At 35.1% G+C, this 19,783-nt stretch overlaps 1 protein-coding gene across 4 annotated transcripts in view; it reads right to left on the reverse strand.

Annotated features, from left to right (window-relative positions):
• Positions 1 to 2,837: 2,837 nt before the first annotated feature.
• The window catches only part of cac (calcium voltage-gated channel subunit cacophony), a 32,231-nt gene continuing 15,285 nt past the window's right edge, over positions 2,838 to 19,783 (reverse strand). Inside the window, exons 18-40 of one of the 4 annotated variants that reach the window (XM_089713350.1) lie at positions 19,578 to 19,700; positions 18,937 to 19,116; positions 18,271 to 18,537; positions 17,737 to 17,880; positions 17,110 to 17,311; positions 16,862 to 17,026; positions 14,623 to 14,733; positions 13,952 to 14,035; positions 12,631 to 12,813; positions 12,456 to 12,547; positions 12,155 to 12,308; positions 11,954 to 12,081; positions 11,665 to 11,867; positions 11,372 to 11,583; positions 9,031 to 9,066; positions 7,506 to 7,684; positions 7,286 to 7,298; positions 6,166 to 6,284; positions 5,636 to 5,787; positions 4,261 to 4,341; positions 3,403 to 3,596; positions 3,213 to 3,322; positions 2,838 to 3,078 (exon numbers count right to left, since the gene is read on the reverse strand). In XM_089713350.1, coding sequence (XP_089569476.1) covers positions 2,895 to 3,078; positions 3,213 to 3,322; positions 3,403 to 3,596; positions 4,261 to 4,341; positions 5,636 to 5,787; positions 6,166 to 6,284; positions 7,286 to 7,298; positions 7,506 to 7,684; positions 9,031 to 9,066; positions 11,372 to 11,583; positions 11,665 to 11,867; positions 11,954 to 12,081; positions 12,155 to 12,308; positions 12,456 to 12,547; positions 12,631 to 12,813; positions 13,952 to 14,035; positions 14,623 to 14,733; positions 16,862 to 17,026; positions 17,110 to 17,311; positions 17,737 to 17,880; positions 18,271 to 18,537; positions 18,937 to 19,116; positions 19,578 to 19,700 — 3,316 coding nt within the window. In that variant the 3' untranslated portion in view covers positions 2,838 to 2,894. Of the gene's footprint in view, positions 3,079 to 3,212; positions 3,323 to 3,402; positions 3,597 to 4,260; positions 4,342 to 5,635; positions 5,788 to 5,945; positions 5,993 to 6,165; positions 6,285 to 7,285; positions 7,299 to 7,505; positions 7,685 to 9,030; positions 9,067 to 11,371; positions 11,584 to 11,664; positions 11,868 to 11,953; positions 12,082 to 12,154; positions 12,309 to 12,455; positions 12,548 to 12,630; positions 12,814 to 13,951; positions 14,036 to 14,622; positions 14,734 to 16,861; positions 17,027 to 17,109; positions 17,312 to 17,736; positions 17,881 to 18,270; positions 18,538 to 18,936; positions 19,117 to 19,577; positions 19,701 to 19,783 lie in introns of those variants that run through there. The other 3 variants (XM_089713332.1, XR_016318059.1, XR_016318060.1) reach the window with 3 other exon arrangements.

Below are 19,783 nucleotides of genomic sequence, written 5' to 3' on the forward strand. Positions count from 1 at the left end.
GGAATAATATAAAAAATAACCAAAGAAAACGCTAATACATTGAAAATGATAAACTTATACAGACAATCGATGCGTAATCAAATAGAATGATAAAAAAGTATAAGAATATTGTATTGAAATGTCACTTATCTGTAGTAGTTAAGGTAACTATTACATTCATCATAATTATTTTAAGGCAGTGAAACACCCAACTTAAACTCAAGGACAGTTGGGAACGAGTTTACCTAGCTAACATTAATATTAACTAGTACATATCACTAGACATTTTCACATGCGACCTTCTACATCGGCCGCGTTATATATTACAATATTTACATGTCTTAAACACGTATGCTGCGACGTAGAAACAAGGATTCACGAACACTAAAGCGGGACGCACTCTGCAACTCTAACCAGTAACCACTCAGTCATCGAAAGTCCATCGGCTTATTGTATCCTAACACCCCAAACGCAAATGTCCAAATTAAACTCCGTACGTCTATACAGTAACAATATAAATATTCTTTGTGAGACAATCGTGATAAATGATAAACCTACGTAGAAGAAATCTAACATCTTTATATATGGAATAACGAGATAAAAATGTGGCATCAACTATCACAAAACAAAATAAAGTATAAAATTACTAACAATTTAATTATTACTACTAATATCAGAGTCGATTCGATCAGCGATTGGAGCATCTTTTCTATTCAAATTTAAAGCATATAAACAATTGAATAGTGATTCACATATTATATAACAATAGCATAATTTAACAAAATCACCTTTGAATTTTCTACTATAAACAATACAAGTATACTATGAAGGGGAAACAACACATATAGAATATCAATTGGACTAAACAAATTGAGAGAGTAGAACAGTAGAGCCTAATAATTGAAGGTTTTCACAAAGTATAGGAGTAGCTTTAGGTTATTGGTCCTCTCTCTACAAAATAATTACAACAAATTCAAACATTTACAATAATTGCACGGTAAATCATTTGAGATCTTAAAGAAAGTTGGAAAGTTATAAAATATCGTTAATCGAAATCATCAGAAAAACGTGATTCGTATTTAGTCACAAGACATGCGTGATTTTAATTAGTCGATACATCACAATATAAATATTGAATTAACATTAAAAAGTTTACACAAGCAGTAATAAACACTTGAAAGTGAATATATTTCATTCTTAACACAGCGTCTCTGCGAAATAAATAACTTTTCTATGCAATCACACAGTTCTAATAATAATTTTTATATCATGTTATCACAGAAAATTATTTATTTACAATTTTGTAATACGTAACCTACAGCATGCCTCGCAACAATGTTCGATGGTGATTAACGATTCCTTCAAACATTCACTATTTTCTATAACATTTTCCAAGAACTCCGTTCTCAGCGTCTCGCTCGATGGACTTGGAAAATTGTAAATTAAAGACAATAGCAACGTCTAAGGGGAGACTCGAATGTGTAGGCAAATGTGACGATTATTGAACGCTTTAAAGGACGATGAGTTAACTTATGTTTAAAAGCCTTTGAATTGGTTTATTAACATTGGGAGATAAACTTTTGCTCCTATAACTATTTTAAATATGAATATTGAACGTATTTGAAATGGAAGTTTAGTTGTAAACCAATTCAAGAGTCATAAGATTATGCACCTGGTTAAACATCACGTTCGGCGTTAATAGATCATTGCCGCTGCGAACTAAGTTATATGAAACATTACTGAATTATCTTATACCAGGCGACAGAATCATTTTGCATAATACTTAGCCAACTGTTGGTAGAGTCACTCTTGTCACATTTGGTTTTGACCTTTTTATAAAATATTATTTGTAATAAGTACGTATTTTTCCATATCCAACTCCGTACAAACATTTTTGTTGTATACTCAATTAAACATCTCACATATTTAATGTTACAATCGATCTGTTATAATATATTTATTTCAATATTATTCAGTTACAAAAGTGAACGAACAATGCTATCGAATTGTTAAAAACGAATGGACGTGGCATCTATACATTAGAATATAACGGGTTTTATTAAAAATCTGTTTACAGTTTCTTTCGCTAAATTACAACCTTCATCACCAAATGTAACAAAACACTAGGTACAGCTATCGACCGGCCTACACACGATTTAACAATTTAGGTATTAATATGCAGAAATATATCATCAAAGTTTACATACGATCCGTATTATTTATTTAATTGTATTTAAATTTAAATAACGTAGATATAAAGCACTTGGGGGAAGGACAGCAAATTCAATAAAAATTTAATTATTTATTTAGTACATATTATTAACTAAGTAAAAATTATTTTGCTATGTAAATATATCATACAATACTAGTATCAATCTGTCTGACGATGAAACGCTAGATCTTCCAACGTCTAACTGGAACGTGAAGCGAGTAGAGCGAGGTCTTGGCGCGCCGGACCTCGCTCCGCACGCTTCGGCAGGCGGTATATGATGTAAATTTTAGTGCAAATTTAATATAGAAAGTTACTTTTACAATACAGACTAATAACTTTTTTATGTAAAAATCCTAGCACAAACGAGTTGCCTGGCACTGTTTTATACTTCGATTACCTTAACCGTAATATAAATCAAAGAGTAAAATTTTAGCGAATTAAAAATTAAATTTTCCAAAACTTTGTAAATACTAGAATTTGGATAGTCGCAGCTCGCGAACGCCCTCCGCGGACGGGGGCCGGCCGGGCGCCGAGCGACGAGAGTCGTCTATCTATACATCACACGCGTCGACACACGAGAGAACGTCCGCGCGGCGCGTCAGTAGGTGTGCGCGTGCGCGGCGCGGCTGCGGGCGGCGGGGGCGGGGGCGGGGGCGGGGGCGGGCGCGCGCACGTCCCGCTGCGAGCGCGCGCGGCGCGAGCGCTAGCACCAGTCGTCCTCGTCCGAGTCGGAGTGCCGCGCGCGCGGCTTGTACCCGTTGGGCAGCCGCGGCGCCGCGCCCGCCGCGCCCGCGCCGCCGCCGCGCCCCATCGCCAGCGCCGCCTCGTAGCTCAGCGGCGCCTCATAGCTCCGCGCTCCACGCTCCGCTTCGTAGCCCCAACCGCGCCTACAATCATACGCGCCCCTTTAATCGATCCCCTCGGACGCAAGGTTACGCCCTCGTAGCGAGCGGAAACTAGGCGCCCTGGCGGCGAATTGCAGCTACGCTAATGTCTACCTCGGTTAAGCTTCTAATCTTACCTCTCCCTAGATCTATAATCTCGGTGTATCAGTCTTTCAACTTCCCGGCCATATTCGTACTCATCGTGTAAAGGCTCTAAAGGTTCTCGCACAGTGGGCCTTAACGATAACTGTCAAAGAAATTCAATCGATAGGTAAATGCGTCGCGTAGATAGGAAAAAGTGGAGAGAGAGATGCGGGGGCGACTTACGTGCGACGGGCTGTGGCTAATTCTGGTGAACGGCGGCTGCTGCTTGACCTGTAAGGTGGACGGCTTGGTGGGCGTGGGCGGCAGCTGGCGGCCGCGGCCGCGGCGCGCGCCCTCGCGCTCCCACGAGCGGTCGCGCCACTCGCGCCACTCGCGCTCGCGGTCCCGCTCCCGGTCGCCACCTATGGGTGCCCAGACTGTCCTTTGAATAATTGGGTTGTTCCGAGCCCGACTGCGGGCGTTCGAACCGAGCGCGAGTCGTACGTGAACGTTGAATTCGAACGTGATGATCGAAAAGCGAGGAAAATAAACATTGTAATGAAAAATATATAGCGAGGTTAACAATAAACAGATGTGCAAACAATTTTCTTATGATAACAACACACGATTTAATTTGCACGTATCTCACAATAGTAGCGCACGGATATCGACGCGTTGACAAGTAATCGTGCAAATATGGGTATGTTGGTTTACGCAGCAAAAGGTCCTTCGAGTGAATGTTATTATTGCCAATTTCAGCTGTTGAATTGGACCTTTTGCTTTACAAATTTTCCATTATTCAATATCGGGACTTACAGGTAAGGGAACATATCGACCAGGGTGAATAGTGCCAAGTTTTATTCTGGTTATGAGTATCCTATCTCATGAATAGTTTGCGTGTGTTTCGTTGCAAAGTTTTAATGACTTCGATTGTGAAATGCAATGAAAGTTTATTTGAAGAGCCGGGACTGAACGCATGTTTTGACATGGTGTTTGACATTGTCATTCAGTGCCCGCTCTGGAGTTGTTGTACTGATAGCTCAAGCGCAGCATATACGGTAGATGCTATGTGGTCCGGTGTGTGTGGCGAGTGGATCTCACCGTAGGTGTGGTGTGGCGGGCTGGGCGACCGCGAGGGCAGGCTCAGGCTGGTCGTAGGATAGGGCGCCCTCCACTCCTTCCCTGCTGTCAGGAATACCTTCATGTACCTTTCACCACGCTTTACCCTAAGCCCGTCGGTTTACCGACCCATATCACATTTAACAATTTTTACTTTTGCTCATGAAAGTGACGCTAAAAGTTTTGGATTAAGGACAGGAGTTCTTGTTTCTACTTTCGAAATCATCTTATGCTGATTCGCTAATTAAATCTGTGTGTTAAATATTTGTCGTCATTCTACAATCAATACAATAAATCGATTAAATATAAAATTCTACTTTAAAGTAGGTATATAACATGTCAATTTGTTTAAACTAAAATTTATCTATTAAGCGTTTGCATGCTGCATGATACAGTTGCAGTCGATGTGCATGCGATCGAGGCATCTTTTGAGAGCTTATCGACGAAGCGTAATATAACTGTGCAGCCGATGCAAACTCCGATGTAATATTTATGTGAACATGCAGCAGGCAAATCAATTCATTTTTACAAAATATCTATATTACAAAATTATCACAAACCAATTATTTCAACTCGTGTCTAAACAGGCCCTGATTATATATAGCCGGTTACATATTACTTATTCTAGTCTATATATTTTATATAATATAGCCTGATAATCTGGATAATGGTTTCACTAAATGAGCAACAGGGAGACAAAGTTTATTAAAGGAATTAATTAGCTACTCATTGTACAAATCTAGTTGATTATCATGGGTCTTCGATATAACTAAGGTACAATTGTTTACTAAATGTACTAACTTAATATTAAATAGCTTTGCTGTATAAATCTTATAGCTACATCTACAAGTTATGGAAATCTACGACTACTTGTAAGCTAAAATTCCAATCTTCTCACAAAACTTTCAGAGTAACTTCATGAGAAGAAAAATGTTTGCAAAACTGTTGGGTCACAAAAACTGAATCTAAATGAAATATAATATTATGATTATGATAAAACAATATTATTATGTGTGAATACTATTATGATATAATTGATAAATAAATTAAACGACAGAAGAGAGAAGTGGAACCTCGGAAAATATATTCAATTCGATTATATGTTGTTAAAACGCTCGAGAGTTAAGAATATTTGCTTTAGCAACAAGCCAGAATGAATCTGTCGATGTAACAAGTTTAGCGACCTAGTTATGGTAACTTTAATATTTTTTCTAAATTCATCAATTATAACTGCAATGCAATGTGCATTAGACCGACATACTATCGTCAGATTCATGTGAACTATACTGGGATATATTTCAATGGATTTCAGTACCACTTAGCATTTAGCTGGAAGAGACATGAAAACGGCACCTACCATGTGGATGGTAATGATGTGGAGCCCTATGTGGACGTCCGTGCCTGTGGTGTTCGTGTTTCACTATTTCCACGACATTATTCACTGTGTCGGAGAAGCCGATTTCGTGATGGTAGCCCCCGTAATGCCGCCTTCTCGGACTTGGTGTACGTCTAAATATACAAACATTATTTCAATCAAGAACATCTTCAAAATTATCCAAAGTTACCATAGTCATGCTAACGGTAGGTATCATGCAAAAGAAGGTTAGTAGAGATACATTTAGTATATGAATAAAATTAGTCGACAAATCTCTGCATAGGTAACATACCCCCTTCTACTACGATTAATTTCAGAGCAATGACCTCTTCGACGGCTCTACAAATAAAAGAAAATAAAAATAAAATCATAAAATAAAAGTGAAATAAATTGGCAACACTTGTGTTGAGATTGAGCTGAAAACGGAATTGTTGGGTCTTAGTGATATGATTTCCAAAGGGTAAAACGCGCCTACGAGTAAATTAATAGTGTAATGGATAATTTAACATTACCTTAAACTAGATGATCTGCCGTGGTGACCATTTTGATACGCATGAGGTGCTTGTAACCTGCCCTCATCTAGAGATTCCATTGAGGCGTGGTGTGATCCCACATCCTGCAACTCCAAGACCTAGAGGATTTATAAAATATAATTAGATAATATTCAACGAGTCTAGTACTAACGAATAATGGCAAAAATTGTATGATACATGGAAAAAATTCTGTCCCATATTTACAAAATGTTGTAGGGAAGCAACATTCATAGGTTCTGTTAAAAATTAAAATTTTGAACCTAAGTTGCTAATCATGCAATCGTGCTCGTGCATTAAATTGAAAATTCACGTACTTACCGGTATTTCTGAAAAGTTACTACCTTAGAGCTCTAAAGAAAGGAAAAGCTAAGATATTTAAGAGAGTGGCATGCAGTTGTATTACTGTATATCTATTTGTCATGCACAGATCACGCATCATGTTTAGAATTTATTGTTTTTGTTGGTTTGCGTATGAAATGCATGTCATGTCAGATTTGTAAGTACTTGTTGTTATGAGTGTTGTGTCTAACAAACAATATTACAGTTAATTTATTTTTAATTACAGTAAAACATTTACCATCCACTAATTAACAAATACAAAATCATAGTTTATAGACATTCAAAGTCCACTACTTTAAAAATCCTATCATACTGAAAATATTACCTAAACATGAATAACCATCTGTAAAAATTCAAATTAAAATTAATATCGGACAACACAATCTATCTCGATATCATTACTGAAACACTTAACGGGCCTAAGGCCTTAAATAGGTTTATTACACAATTAACCTAAAGTAACAAATGTTAATGGACACAACAAATAAACATCGATTTATGATAAAATATTATCCATCAAATTCAATACCGCAACAGAGATCTAACAAAGTTACAACATCAACTATCTATAACAAAGTGCATCAATATGATTTTCTATAGCACACCAAAACTATATTTATACATTGCCACAAATTTTCTGTAATTCATATAGAACCTTCACTGCTTAATGCAAACAAATTAGGGACACTTATCCATAGCCATCTTACACAACAATTATGCGTTTTTTATTATCTATTCATCCTTTACGAAAGGTATTCACCTTTTTGTTGTTTCTGAAACAAAATAAACTCAATTTAGAAGACTTTTCAAGGTTCATGAAATTATAAATTTTAATCATGGGCTTAATGCCTTTCAGAGAATTAAGAAAAGATTATTATTCTATTGAAAGCACTGGTCTTGATTTTTCATTTTCATGAAAAAGCCTCCCTGATGAAAAGCTACATTTCTAACACAAATTCAGACTATAAACGTTTCCTTACTTGTGAGACTTCCGTGTGCTGCGTCTTGCGAGGTCAGCTAAAGTGTGCGGATCATCTATATGACCTTCAGTGGTCGGTACAGTGATAGCCTGTCCCTCTTGACTTAGCGAGCCTGTCCTGGAGCCGTGGTTCAGGCCCGTCGCAGCCACATCCAGCAAGCAGTTAAAGAAGGACGCCTTCTGTACCAGCCATTTAACTTCACGTTCTCCCTCCGTTATTCACTTGCGCAATCTCATGTTTTCGCCAAAGTTACTCTTTGGCATCAACAGATCTTAAATTATACTAAACTACCATGAGCCTGCGCAAATGATTCACATAACGCCGGCACAAAACCTCACTAACAAATCTCATTTTAACGCTAATTGCCAACACTCTAAAATGGGCGCATGTCGACTGTTGTTATGTTCATGGCGTTTATGTGATGTAGGTATGCTGCTAGATATCTGGGGAAATACTAATTAGAATATCATGTTAGTTGTAGGCGTGTTACGCATGTAGTTGATACTTGTTGAGTGTCCGATATATATCCAGTATGCTGAAAGTAAATGTTGAGAGTCTTTGTGAAGAATGCAGAGCTTTAAAGTAAAAGCGACTGTGAGATATTTATTACAGCTGATCAGTTTAGGTGCAATATAAGTTTGAAGCCAGAGGCAGTTTGTTTGAAGACCAACATGAATTTATTACATGTATTTATGTAGTACTCATATATTACATATTTAGTATATAATTTATGTCTGTCTTTATATTGTTAGTATATGCATGCACAATATTTTATTGTGACTTCATGACCAAAATGCAAATGTTAAGTTAAGGGTAAATGCAGCAGATCATAGAAAGCATTTAATCATATCACATATCACATACGGCTTCTATAATGAATGAACAAATATTGAGCCAAAATGTAATTTAAAACACTAAATGTGAAAGTGTGTATATCAAAACTGCACACAGAAACTCTCAAATCAAACTCCATGCAAAATTCATAAAATAATTATTAATTAAAACTATGTAAAAATCATTCCAAAGAAAATTTAAAGTGTGTAGCAAAAACGTCACAAAATAGAAAACAAAATCTACAAAGGACACATTAATCTAACTCTACCAAAAATTCAAAACACTGCTTAACACGGACACAAATCTCTAGATGCTGCTATTTATGTATTTTGCAACTATAGGACAGGTTACTAGGTACATTTCTGATAGAAGCCTGGACCGGCTATAGAACTGATCATTACATGGACAAAATTGTGCACTCATCTAGCACAGGTTTGTCCAAGCTACCAGTGAGGTGCGATTTTATGTAACTAAATCTTATGGGTTATTAGAACAACTAAATGTGTCATTTACGGGAAGTGAGACTATAAATTATCGACCATCGTGTCCGTGGATTCATTTAATTTACTTTTATATAAAATTATTAATCAAACACGATGCGGAAGAAATTCATGATAAACAAAAACCAAAATCTAAATAGTGCAAGAAAAAGGTAGTTAAAACTTTCGTTCCGTAAAATATTTAATACTACCGGCTGATTGGCCGTAGGGCTATTCTCGCTGAATGCCTGAAAAGTAAACCACCAATGTAGTCGACTCGTAAGAGTCGATTTCAACTAAGTGATCCTGTATTGTTGTACTTGTTCCGTAAATGGAATAGCTAACACAAAGCCAATCAGTGCTCATGAAACACTTTCAACACGAATATATACATACATGGTAATTTAAATGGAACATCAATATTCACAACAATACATCCACAAAACAACACAACGCTAGGTTGCTAACTATAACGTGTCAGTCATCATCTAAATATAAAGGAGATAAGGGATAATTAACAGTCACTACATCTTTAAACAGTGTAATTATACCTATTCATCAAATTTTACATTTGGCTCAAAGTAACAATTGCTATGAAAAATATAATATTATCTTTATTAAGCGTACTATTTATATCTCTGGCTTCATTTGGGGCCTACGTACCTCAATAGAATATAAAACATTTATATTATTTCAAATTAATAACAGAATTGTGCAGATTATAATATTACTAGCGACCCGCCCCGGCTTCGCACGGGTGCATTGCTGATACTAAATACACTACAGAAAAACTGTGAACGTTGTCTATACTAATATTATAAAGAGGAAAGGTTTGTATGTATGTATGTATGTGTCGTGGCCATATCGTAGATTTGCTCATTTCATGATATGATCGATCATTTCACGAAATGGTCGCATTTCATGAAATGGCCAACATAGTTTGATCAGATCGTTAAATCGTCAACGTTTCACGATATGGCCATCCACATTTGGCCAGATCGTATAAAATATAAAGAGTCCATAAAATATTAAAAGAATTCAGAATATTCTAAAAACTTGTTTAATGTCATTTAAGTTAGAGCCGCGGCAGCGGCCGGCGAATGCTAGAAGCGAATCGTTTTTGCAATAAAAAACAGTTAGGTTAGGTTAGGTTAGACTTTGATAAACAACGCACGAGCCGAGCGAGCAAAGCGAGCGTGCCGCGGCAGCGGCCGGCGAGTGCCAGAAGCGGATCGTTTTTAAAAAACAAACAATTATAATGCTATAGAAGGATATAGAAATATATATCCTAAAAGAAAAAATGCGTCTTAAATTATTTTATTTAAGGCGCATTTTTCTTCAATACATATAAGATATCCACATTTTCCATAGTACTCGAACCGTCGTAAATTCTTTGCTATGACTTTCTTCATATTGTTATTAAACGAATTATGAACTTTTTAACTGCGAATAATTAAATTTTCGCCAGCGGCCGCCATCTTATCACATAAACACAGAGCTAGCAGCGCCTCTACCAATGATTAATGTAACTATTTTACGATATGATCAAATAATTTTGATCATTTCATGAAAAAACCGCGCGTTTAGTTGGCCATATCGTGAAACGATTTCTTATCATTGATCTGCTCAAGCCACATTATGATGTGGCCAAACTAAATTGGCCATTTCACGAAATGCGACCATTTCATGAAATGGCCAATCATATCATGAAATGAGCAAATTTACGATATGGCCACGACATATGTATGTATGTATGGTTTTCACGCATAAACTACTGGACCGATTTTGATGAAATTTGGCACAGATAATCTTTAGACCTTGAGAAAGAACATAGGCTAACTTTTATTGCGAAATATGTACCACGGGCGAAGCCGGGGCGGACCGCTAGTATAATATAAAAACATAGCGGCCCGATCCGGTCTCGCACGGGTATAAAATATATAGCCGGGCGGCCGGCCGGTACCGCCGCAAACGCTACGTCCCGCAATTTTTAAATCTGTAATATCTTCGAAAATATTCACTTAAATCATACGGTGTAAAGGGCCATATAGATCTATATTAAATGAACAATGTATTCAAGGTATTTAATTGGTTAAGGATTAATGCTGTATTGATTAAAATCGCTTCAAAAATTAGCCATTATTTGTCGTAAAAAGTAAATGACAAAAAAAAGTTATTATGGGTTATCCATAAGAGATAGACATATACCATCGCGGACTTTTCTGTAGACCTTTTCAATGTGTATAATACTTAGTACATTAATTTGATAAAACTCGTAGGGTTCAGTGCGTTTGCAATGTAAGCGGAAAAAATGTAATTTTTTACGACATCACATTAGAAACCTCAAAAATAACATTACTTTTCCACTATTTAATGGATGTTATTATACATATAAACCTTCCTCTTGAATCACTCTATCTATTAAAAAAAACCGCATCAAAATCCGTTGCGTAGTTTCAAAGATTTAAGCGTACAAAGGGACATAGGGACATAGGGACAGAGAAAGCGACTTTGTTTTATACTATGTAGTGATATTCAAAAAGGATTTCTTACCGGAACGCCCTGTGGTTCAGTCTGGCCAAACCTAGTCGATCTCCAACTCTCCAGGATCAGAAGTCCTGCGTATATTTTGCCCACAGTAAGTTTTCCAGCATTGAGAACATCACTACGAGGCACCAGCAAGTCAAGCATTTTCTTCGCTTGGAGCGGCCAAATGCGGGTTATTGTTTCCCTAAGTTCTTCGTCGGCTTGGTCCATTTCTTCCGCTATTTTATTTATTTTTATCAATATTTGAAAACTATCCGTTACCTTTACTAATTTTAATAATTAATATAATTGAGACTTACCTGATCTCATTTTTATACTCAAATTTTCGCGAATCAACGCGAAAAGCGTTGTTGTAAAATTTACTTTCCCTTCTTCGTCTAGTGGCATATTCATCCTAATTAATTTTTTATATGCTAATCTATTGGGACATTTGTTACCGAACCCAAGCGGTGGATCCATGTTTTTTAACATATCATACATCTCTGTATAATGTATTTTCCCCCTGCAATGAAGTTAAAGGACATTTTGAAGAATTGATAAAACACACATTTTTTATTACAATTATTAAACAGATGATAAATAACTTACGTTGCATTTGGATCGTATTCAGCCCATATCCTAACGAACTCGTCAAGATGATGGGCTCCGAGGATTGAAGAATCTCTTGTCAAGTAGTCGAAATTATCCATAATGACGGCAACGAACAAGTTCAACATCTAAAACAAAAATGATTATTTTTATTTCCCAATTAGTGAAGAAAATCAAAGTTATACAGATAAATATACTTACCAGAAACGAACAGAAGAAAATGAAGGATACAAAATATGCGTAGGCGAGTGTGCTTCCACACACTTCGCTCGGTGGTTTTCCGGCTTCCCTATCACATTTGGCAGGTTTGAGACACGCCAACATAATATTTGGCCAAGATTCTCCCGTTGCACATCTAAATCACAAACAATACCATTATAAAATAACTTGGTAATATCTACGGAAATAAAGAACGTCTTAGTATTTTTTATTATGACCATGCAATTATTTACCATTAAACTAAATGACTCAACATTGTTAACTAAAGAACAAAAGCACTTACCTAAATAATAACATAAGAGCTTGGATGAAACTCCGAAAATTATTGTGTCTATTCATATCAGACTCTGCTGCTAATTCTATATTTCCAAACACCTGTAAACAATGATAAATAAATCAACATATAAGCAAGAAAACATAAGGACAAACAGATTCAATTAAAGGAAATGAGAGCATACCTGCATTCCAATGATGGCATAGATGAAAAATAACATCGCGATGAGAAGGCACACATAGGGTAAGGCTTTGAAACTCTGCACGAATGTCCAGAGAAGTATTCGGATGGTATAGCCCTGTCGGAGCAGCTTGATCAGTCGCGCGGCTCGGAACAGGCGGAGGAAACCAACGTTGAACGTGTTTTCCTATAAGTATCACCGAGTTTTAGTGATAGAAAAACATCTGGAGGAAGGACAAGCACCCTTCTGTAATCATCCAATTAAATTGTATCAAAATTTATCTGAACTCGAATAAGTTTAAGATTCGTTGATTACAGAAAGTTACTCGTAGAAGATATGAAAAATCTATCCAAATTTCTATTATAATTTTAAAATACTCTATTCTATGGGTAAATTATCTACGCGTTTAGTCACATCGTGTTTTTAGATTCATTCACTATCATCGTTATTTTCCGCTTTTAGATAGGTATTATGTAGTACTTTACGTATTTCTACGACAATAAATAAAATTGACAATCGAAAAGGTTTACCATTCGCCTGTTAACATTACCACATAAAGCAAAATAAATATTGTAGGAACTGATTACCTCATCTGAAACGACTAAATTGAATTACCTACGCATTTAACTAAAAAATGTCTGATATATGTAATTCACATAGTCTATCATAAATAATATGTCGATTTCATAATATATAAGAATGTATTTAAATTTAACAGATACGAAGACGTGTGAATTACAAAGAAACGACAAATCAATTAAACTATTATTTGAAGCTCTTCAATTTCGAATTCTATTAAATAATCAAAGAAATGCTAATTCTTATTAATCAACAGTTTACTTATCATTTTAAAATAACTACGTCGAATTATTACTGGTCATAATACCATTGACTCAAATAGGTACAACGTTGCTAAATCTAGCAAAAATACTAAAGATGAATTATCTAAACTTTTCCATAAACAAACTTAATGACATGAGAATAAATACCTAGCCTATCGAAATACTTCCAATCTACGAGACTATGAAAACTTGGTAATCTAGCTCTACAAACACTGAATTTTTATAGACAAAATCTAAATCACACGACTCTTTTGAAAATCTAAAACTTGTAGTAAACCACACATTTTCCGTTACCTGCTGACAGGATATGTCAGCACAGTTTTCAGCAAGGTCACTCTGTAATCAGGATACAGATCTTACATTTAATGATATAAAAATTGAAAGAAAACTGAATGTTCCATCGCTGAGAACAAAGAATGTAAACAGAAAAAAAAAACAAAAATATAGATGGTATGAAAAGGTAAAAAATATAAAATACTCACGCCGAATTCCATGATTAGGGCATCAATTATACTTCCAATGACCGTTATGAAATCAAATGTATTCCATGGGTCTTTGAAAAAATTCTGAAAATTGTAAAATTATGCTTTATTTCTTTTTCACATGTGTATTGTAACTATTGAATCTGATATAATATCATTTACAAAATTTATAAAATGTTCAACTTTAAATGTATGCAAACATTAAATAAATCTTAAAACAAATGTACGCCGTCTTTTTCTTTTTTTACATTGTAATAGAATTAAACATGATCTTATACTGGAGGCAACTCTCTTTGATTAAAGTCAAATGATTAAAATATTTTACTAAAATGATTAGACTATTTAAAAATTAATACCTAAATATGAAAAAGCTGCATTTCAAAACTTTACAATAAATTCTATATAATAAAATATATATTCAAGTCCACATTGAATATTATTAGCTAAACTAAAAATTCAAGAGATTAAAAACGTGACGAAGAGATTTTGATGTTATTCGATAGCTTGAGGTTATAAATAAAATATGTAATAGTAATAATCGAGTAACATTAAAATCAACTTCAAAATTTCCAACACGTCATATCCATTTTCATAAACAATAATATTTATAATAATGATCATGGAGATGATGTTGAATGGTATTGTGCTAAGTTAAAATGGGTGATTCTTACCGCACATCCGAATGCAATTAACTTCAGAACGGTCTCGAGTAGGAAGAAGAACGTAAAGACAATGTTCATGACTGTTAACACGTCCATGAGTACTGTCGGAGCCTCGTGAAACTAATATAAAACCAATACCAATACTATATAAATTTATAAATTTATAAAGAATAGAAAAAATTCGATCACAATACCAATACTTTTAGATTTACATCAGTAACGCCGTCAGTCTAAACTAGTATCAAAACATATGAGCATATTCCCAATCCTAAACATTAGCCAAAACTTTCTAGTATGTAGCTTATTACAAAAATATAAGACTACCCACTATCATAATCGCAAGACGTCTTGTTTTTCGTATCATTGTGTATGTGTGTGTGATTTGTTTGTCATTTTATACTGATAACTGGTCTGTTATCTTTCGTTGTGAAGTGCACGTGCAACATGCTTAGGCTTTGGGCATGCCGGCGAACATTAATCATACGCCTTCATTCAATAATAATAAAGTCTTTGTGTACTTACCTTGTAAAGAAAAGCATAGAAAAGTTAGTCCTGCCTTACCTTATTGTTAGAGCTTCTGGCAAAGGCTGAGAAATATCACATTTAAAAACATTGGTGACACAGCGAAGGGTGTATTAAGCATCGATTAGGTGACAAGTGGTTGTAAGGTTCACATGCATCAACACCGAATTCATGCAAATACTGACGCAACAAAACATTTACAGACTTAACTTTCTTCAAAGAGAATTGCTATAGGACACTCGGGAAGGACAATATTTACTTGGTTTCACAATATCCCATACAGTCATGTAAGTATAAAAGTTATGTTAGTAGCAGAAAGAGTACATTTGTATTATTGTTTATGTTTTTATGAATACTGCAGTGTCTGCTCAAACAGTGTAAGATGTGTACTTACTTTGACACCGTAAGCGATGATTTTCAACACAGTTTCCACGGAAAACATACCAGTGAACCCCATATTTGAATACTTTAGGATATCCGCGTAGAGGTCATTTTGGTTATAGTACTGCCATTTTGTGATGAGAAGTCGGATAATCCCGTGACAAAGAAAATATATTCATTTATTATAAAGTTTGATTTTCTAAACATTACTTTTTAATGGGACATGGATTTTTAATCAAACTAATCGAGCGTTAACGTAAAACTAAATAAATATTCAATAAATGATGTGCAATACATAAATAATATCGTAAAACTGGATTCGTGATTTGGAACAAGAGGAACTGAGGAGAAGATTGATAAATTTGGAAAATATAAATTTTCAATTAGCAGTTTTAAGCTTTTCACGATGAGGACTATTCCTTTTTAGAAATTTAAAGAATTCGGATTAAGATCAAGCAGCACAAAGCCCCACCACATATTGCTTGGCTTAAGGCCGTACTTCGATCATGCATTTTCCACATAAAGACAGATAGGTCTTATTATAAAATCATGCAACACGAACAACACGTATGGCTCATGCCACGTAATTGATTTTGAAAGTTGTGCATTCACAAGCACGTCGGACCGAATAAATTGTAACCAGTCTGGTGCAGCGAGTGTGCAGGATGGATAGGTTATCGTGCAAACACATTTATACGGACATATAAATATATTAAAAAATAGCAAGCCAGGAAGAAAGAAACATCGAACATAAAACACGTAATGAGAACATAAATAATATTGGCGACACACTTGACGATAATGCTGGTATAATTTGGAAAACGGCACATTCCGATGCTGTGTACATTGACGCCGAAAGAGACTAGCGTTCTGTGTTGTGATTGTGTGTGTGTTTGTAGCTTTGGCAGTACTAACATTTGCCAATTATCTGTTTGATCATGTCTACGTTTTACTAATGTTTGAATTGCACATTGTATACTTTGTTCCGACCAACAAAAGGGACGATACACATTACTAATTTGGTTTAGTGCATTGTTGTGAGCTTGAGGGATCTAAACCAAATAAGCCTTGTGTCGACTTACATCTTACTAAATTACACGTGAAATTCTAAACCACATTTAGTGCGTTTTGTTAGTTTTTCCTTTGTATGTTCCTAGCTTTGCCATAGATCGGTTAAGTTTCATTTGAAGTTATATTCAAAATGTTTACATTATGGATGTATCATGTAGCATCTAATATGCTTAATATACTTGGAGTTTTAAGCGAAAAATTATTATAGTAGCACCTTATAAAAGAATCCTTAAATATTTTAATTAATTAATAGTTAGACTATAGTTGTACATACCTTCATCATAAGCAATAATGTGTTGAGAACAATTAGCGCCATGATGAAATACTCGAAAGGCGTGGAGACAACTATTCTCCACACTTTGTACTTAAGACTCCCCCGTTTACTTGGCATATACCTCTCTAGAGGTCGTGCTTCTATTGTGAAATCTATACACGATTTCTGTAATCACATTGTCATTATGTACCTTATTTCTTATTTCCTCGATTTTACCAAGTACTGAATTTATATTCCAGATCCTTTACCTGATTTTTATCTATTTCGCCATCTTGCAATTCAGCTTCACCCTGTTCTTGAAACGTAATAATAATCAAAGCTACGAATATGTTAACGAAGAAGAACGGAAACACCACGAAGTAAACTATATAAAATATGGACATTTCTATTCGAAAATTTTGTATAGGTCCCCGATCTTCGTACGTGGCGGCCATCGAATTTTGTAATACTCTGAAAACAAAGAGAATATTTGTTAAATTTATTACCTGAGACAAATTCAATTTTGTCGTCGATAAAGCTTTATAAAGCTAAAACTCAAAATAGATGCGGTTACCGTAGTTTGATAATAAAGTCTAGATCACCTGAGATATTTTTACAATCTAACTAACTGGGAAAGAAAATTAATTCTGTAAAACAGATGAAGATTGTGTATTTTCCATGCATTGCTGTGAATATAAGTAGCACACGCTGTTGCCTATCTAATACTTTTTTTGCTAACGATCCCAAAAAGGGAAGAATTTCTTAATTCCTTTCGTACATTTTTGACATACCTAATATTCAAACATACACCATTTCAACAGACAAATTAACCAAATCAAATCCAGAACCTGCAAATTCTATAAAAAATTCAATAATAAAATAAATAATAAACGTACTGCGGCCACCCCTCCCCAGTCTGCACCGCAAAGAGCGTGAGCATGGCGCTGGCCACGTTGTCGTAGTGGAACGATTGCGTCGTCCACTGGCGCTTGCTCACGCGCGGCAGCAGGCTGTTCGACTCGTATTCGAAATACGACCCTCTGAAAATGGATATGTTAGTTAAGGAAATAAATAAATTAGAGAAATATGATTTTAATGGAGGCTAATTTTAGACCATATTTATTTTATCTATGGGGTTTTAAAATTAAAAGAATAGATAGTTATAGTTCGGTAATGAGAAGAAGACGAAGACGCGGTTCGAATCCCACGAATCAAACTGCCTGTTCGTCTCATCGTGGATATTTTTTACATTAACACTTTTTTAATCTGGAAATTATGATTCAAATGATGTAGGTACGTTTTAGAAAACTACTTCAGGATTATTTTTAAAATTATTTGGACTAGAAAAACATTTCCAAATATCAAACGGACTACTTTTTCTAATTACATCAAGCTTACATCTAAAAAAATAAACAAAAACCGGTACTCACTGGCAGTCTTCAAAAGTATTCTTACTAATATCGTTGCAGTGAAAAAATTTACCATTAAAAAGTTGAACTGCAATTACAGCGAATATGAATTGAAACAATATATACACAATGAGAATGTTTATGACATTTTTCAAAGAGTTCACAACACAGTCAAACACTGCTTTTAACTTGGGAACACGTTTAATAGTTTTTAAAGGTCTGAGCACTCTTAACACTCTTAACGACTTTATTGTGGACAGATTCTGCCCCGCCCCTTTCTTTATGCCTCTGTAACAAAAACAACATATCATTAAAAAAATTTCGATACTGACTCTATAGCTTACTGTACTCCTATTTGAGAGATGAATATGATATCCTTTCTAATTAGGAAAATAAGAAATTTTTAGATATTTCAAGAATTCCAAAAATATGAAGTAAGCACCTAATAAAGACAAAAATCTGATAAGAATTATATCTAACAAGAATTTGATTTGATAGTTATCGACTAACATGAAATAAATGCCGAATAAAGATCAACGAATGCCTGATATTTCATAGATCAACAAATATCAACTCAGCCTTAAGAAATAGGTAACATTAGTTATATCTGTAAGTGCACTGTATAAATCACAAAAGTAATGAAATCAGCAGTAAGAAAAACATTAGTTCAATCTAAAACACACTAACCCGATCTCAAAACCGAAGCTGACAAGGGCGCATATAACGACGGCGGCGTCCATGATGTTCCACAGGTCGCGCAGGTACGCGCCCGGGTGGAACAGGATGCCGAGGTCCACGATCTTCAGCAGCATCTCCACGGTGAACACGCCCGTGAACGCGTAGTCGAAGTAGTTTAGTACTTTGTTTCTGGGGATGGTGGTGACAATAGTGAAGTAAATGATAAAAGAAGTGCACAGTACGAAAAATAATTTAGTTAAAAACATTGAGTAAAGCAAATGATTGACAACATAAGTACAAACGAAAATGTATAAGTGTTGATATATGGAATGATACCAAATTGTACAAGAATAATGAGGATTTAAGACACGTTATTTATGTGAATCGTAAAGATATTGACGGAATGTATAGCAAAAGTACAACTAAGGAATGTGTGTAAGTTTTGCTCAATTAAATGTAAAGTCATTCGTAAAGAATTGAAATCAAGATGATATAATAGTATCAGCATAATCATAATATGAAAGAGAATGAAGATGTAAACAATGGTCGCATCAATAACAATAATAGAGTAATAATTAAGGTTGAAAATCCCTAGAAGAGTTTTCCATGAGTTTATAATTTATATTGAAAAATATGAAATATCATCATACCTGTCACTATCTTCAACTACGGGATCCTCTGCTGCTAACGCCACGGAACTCATACATATAACTACCATGATAAAAAAATCAAAATATCTTAAATTTACAATCCAGTGTGCGCCTCGTCTAATTCTGAAAATAAAAACAAGTATTAAGGTAATATTACTAAACTCAGATAAAATTATAAAATACAAATAATTAAATTGCAACACTTA

Source organism: Colias philodice, chromosome 3, assembly GCF_061535455.1.
Source record: "Colias philodice isolate Cphi_HAF_F1 chromosome 3, ilColPhil1 Martin Lab GWU primary, whole genome shotgun sequence".
In the NCBI taxonomy this organism is placed as follows: domain Eukaryota; kingdom Metazoa; phylum Arthropoda; class Insecta; order Lepidoptera; family Pieridae; genus Colias; species Colias philodice.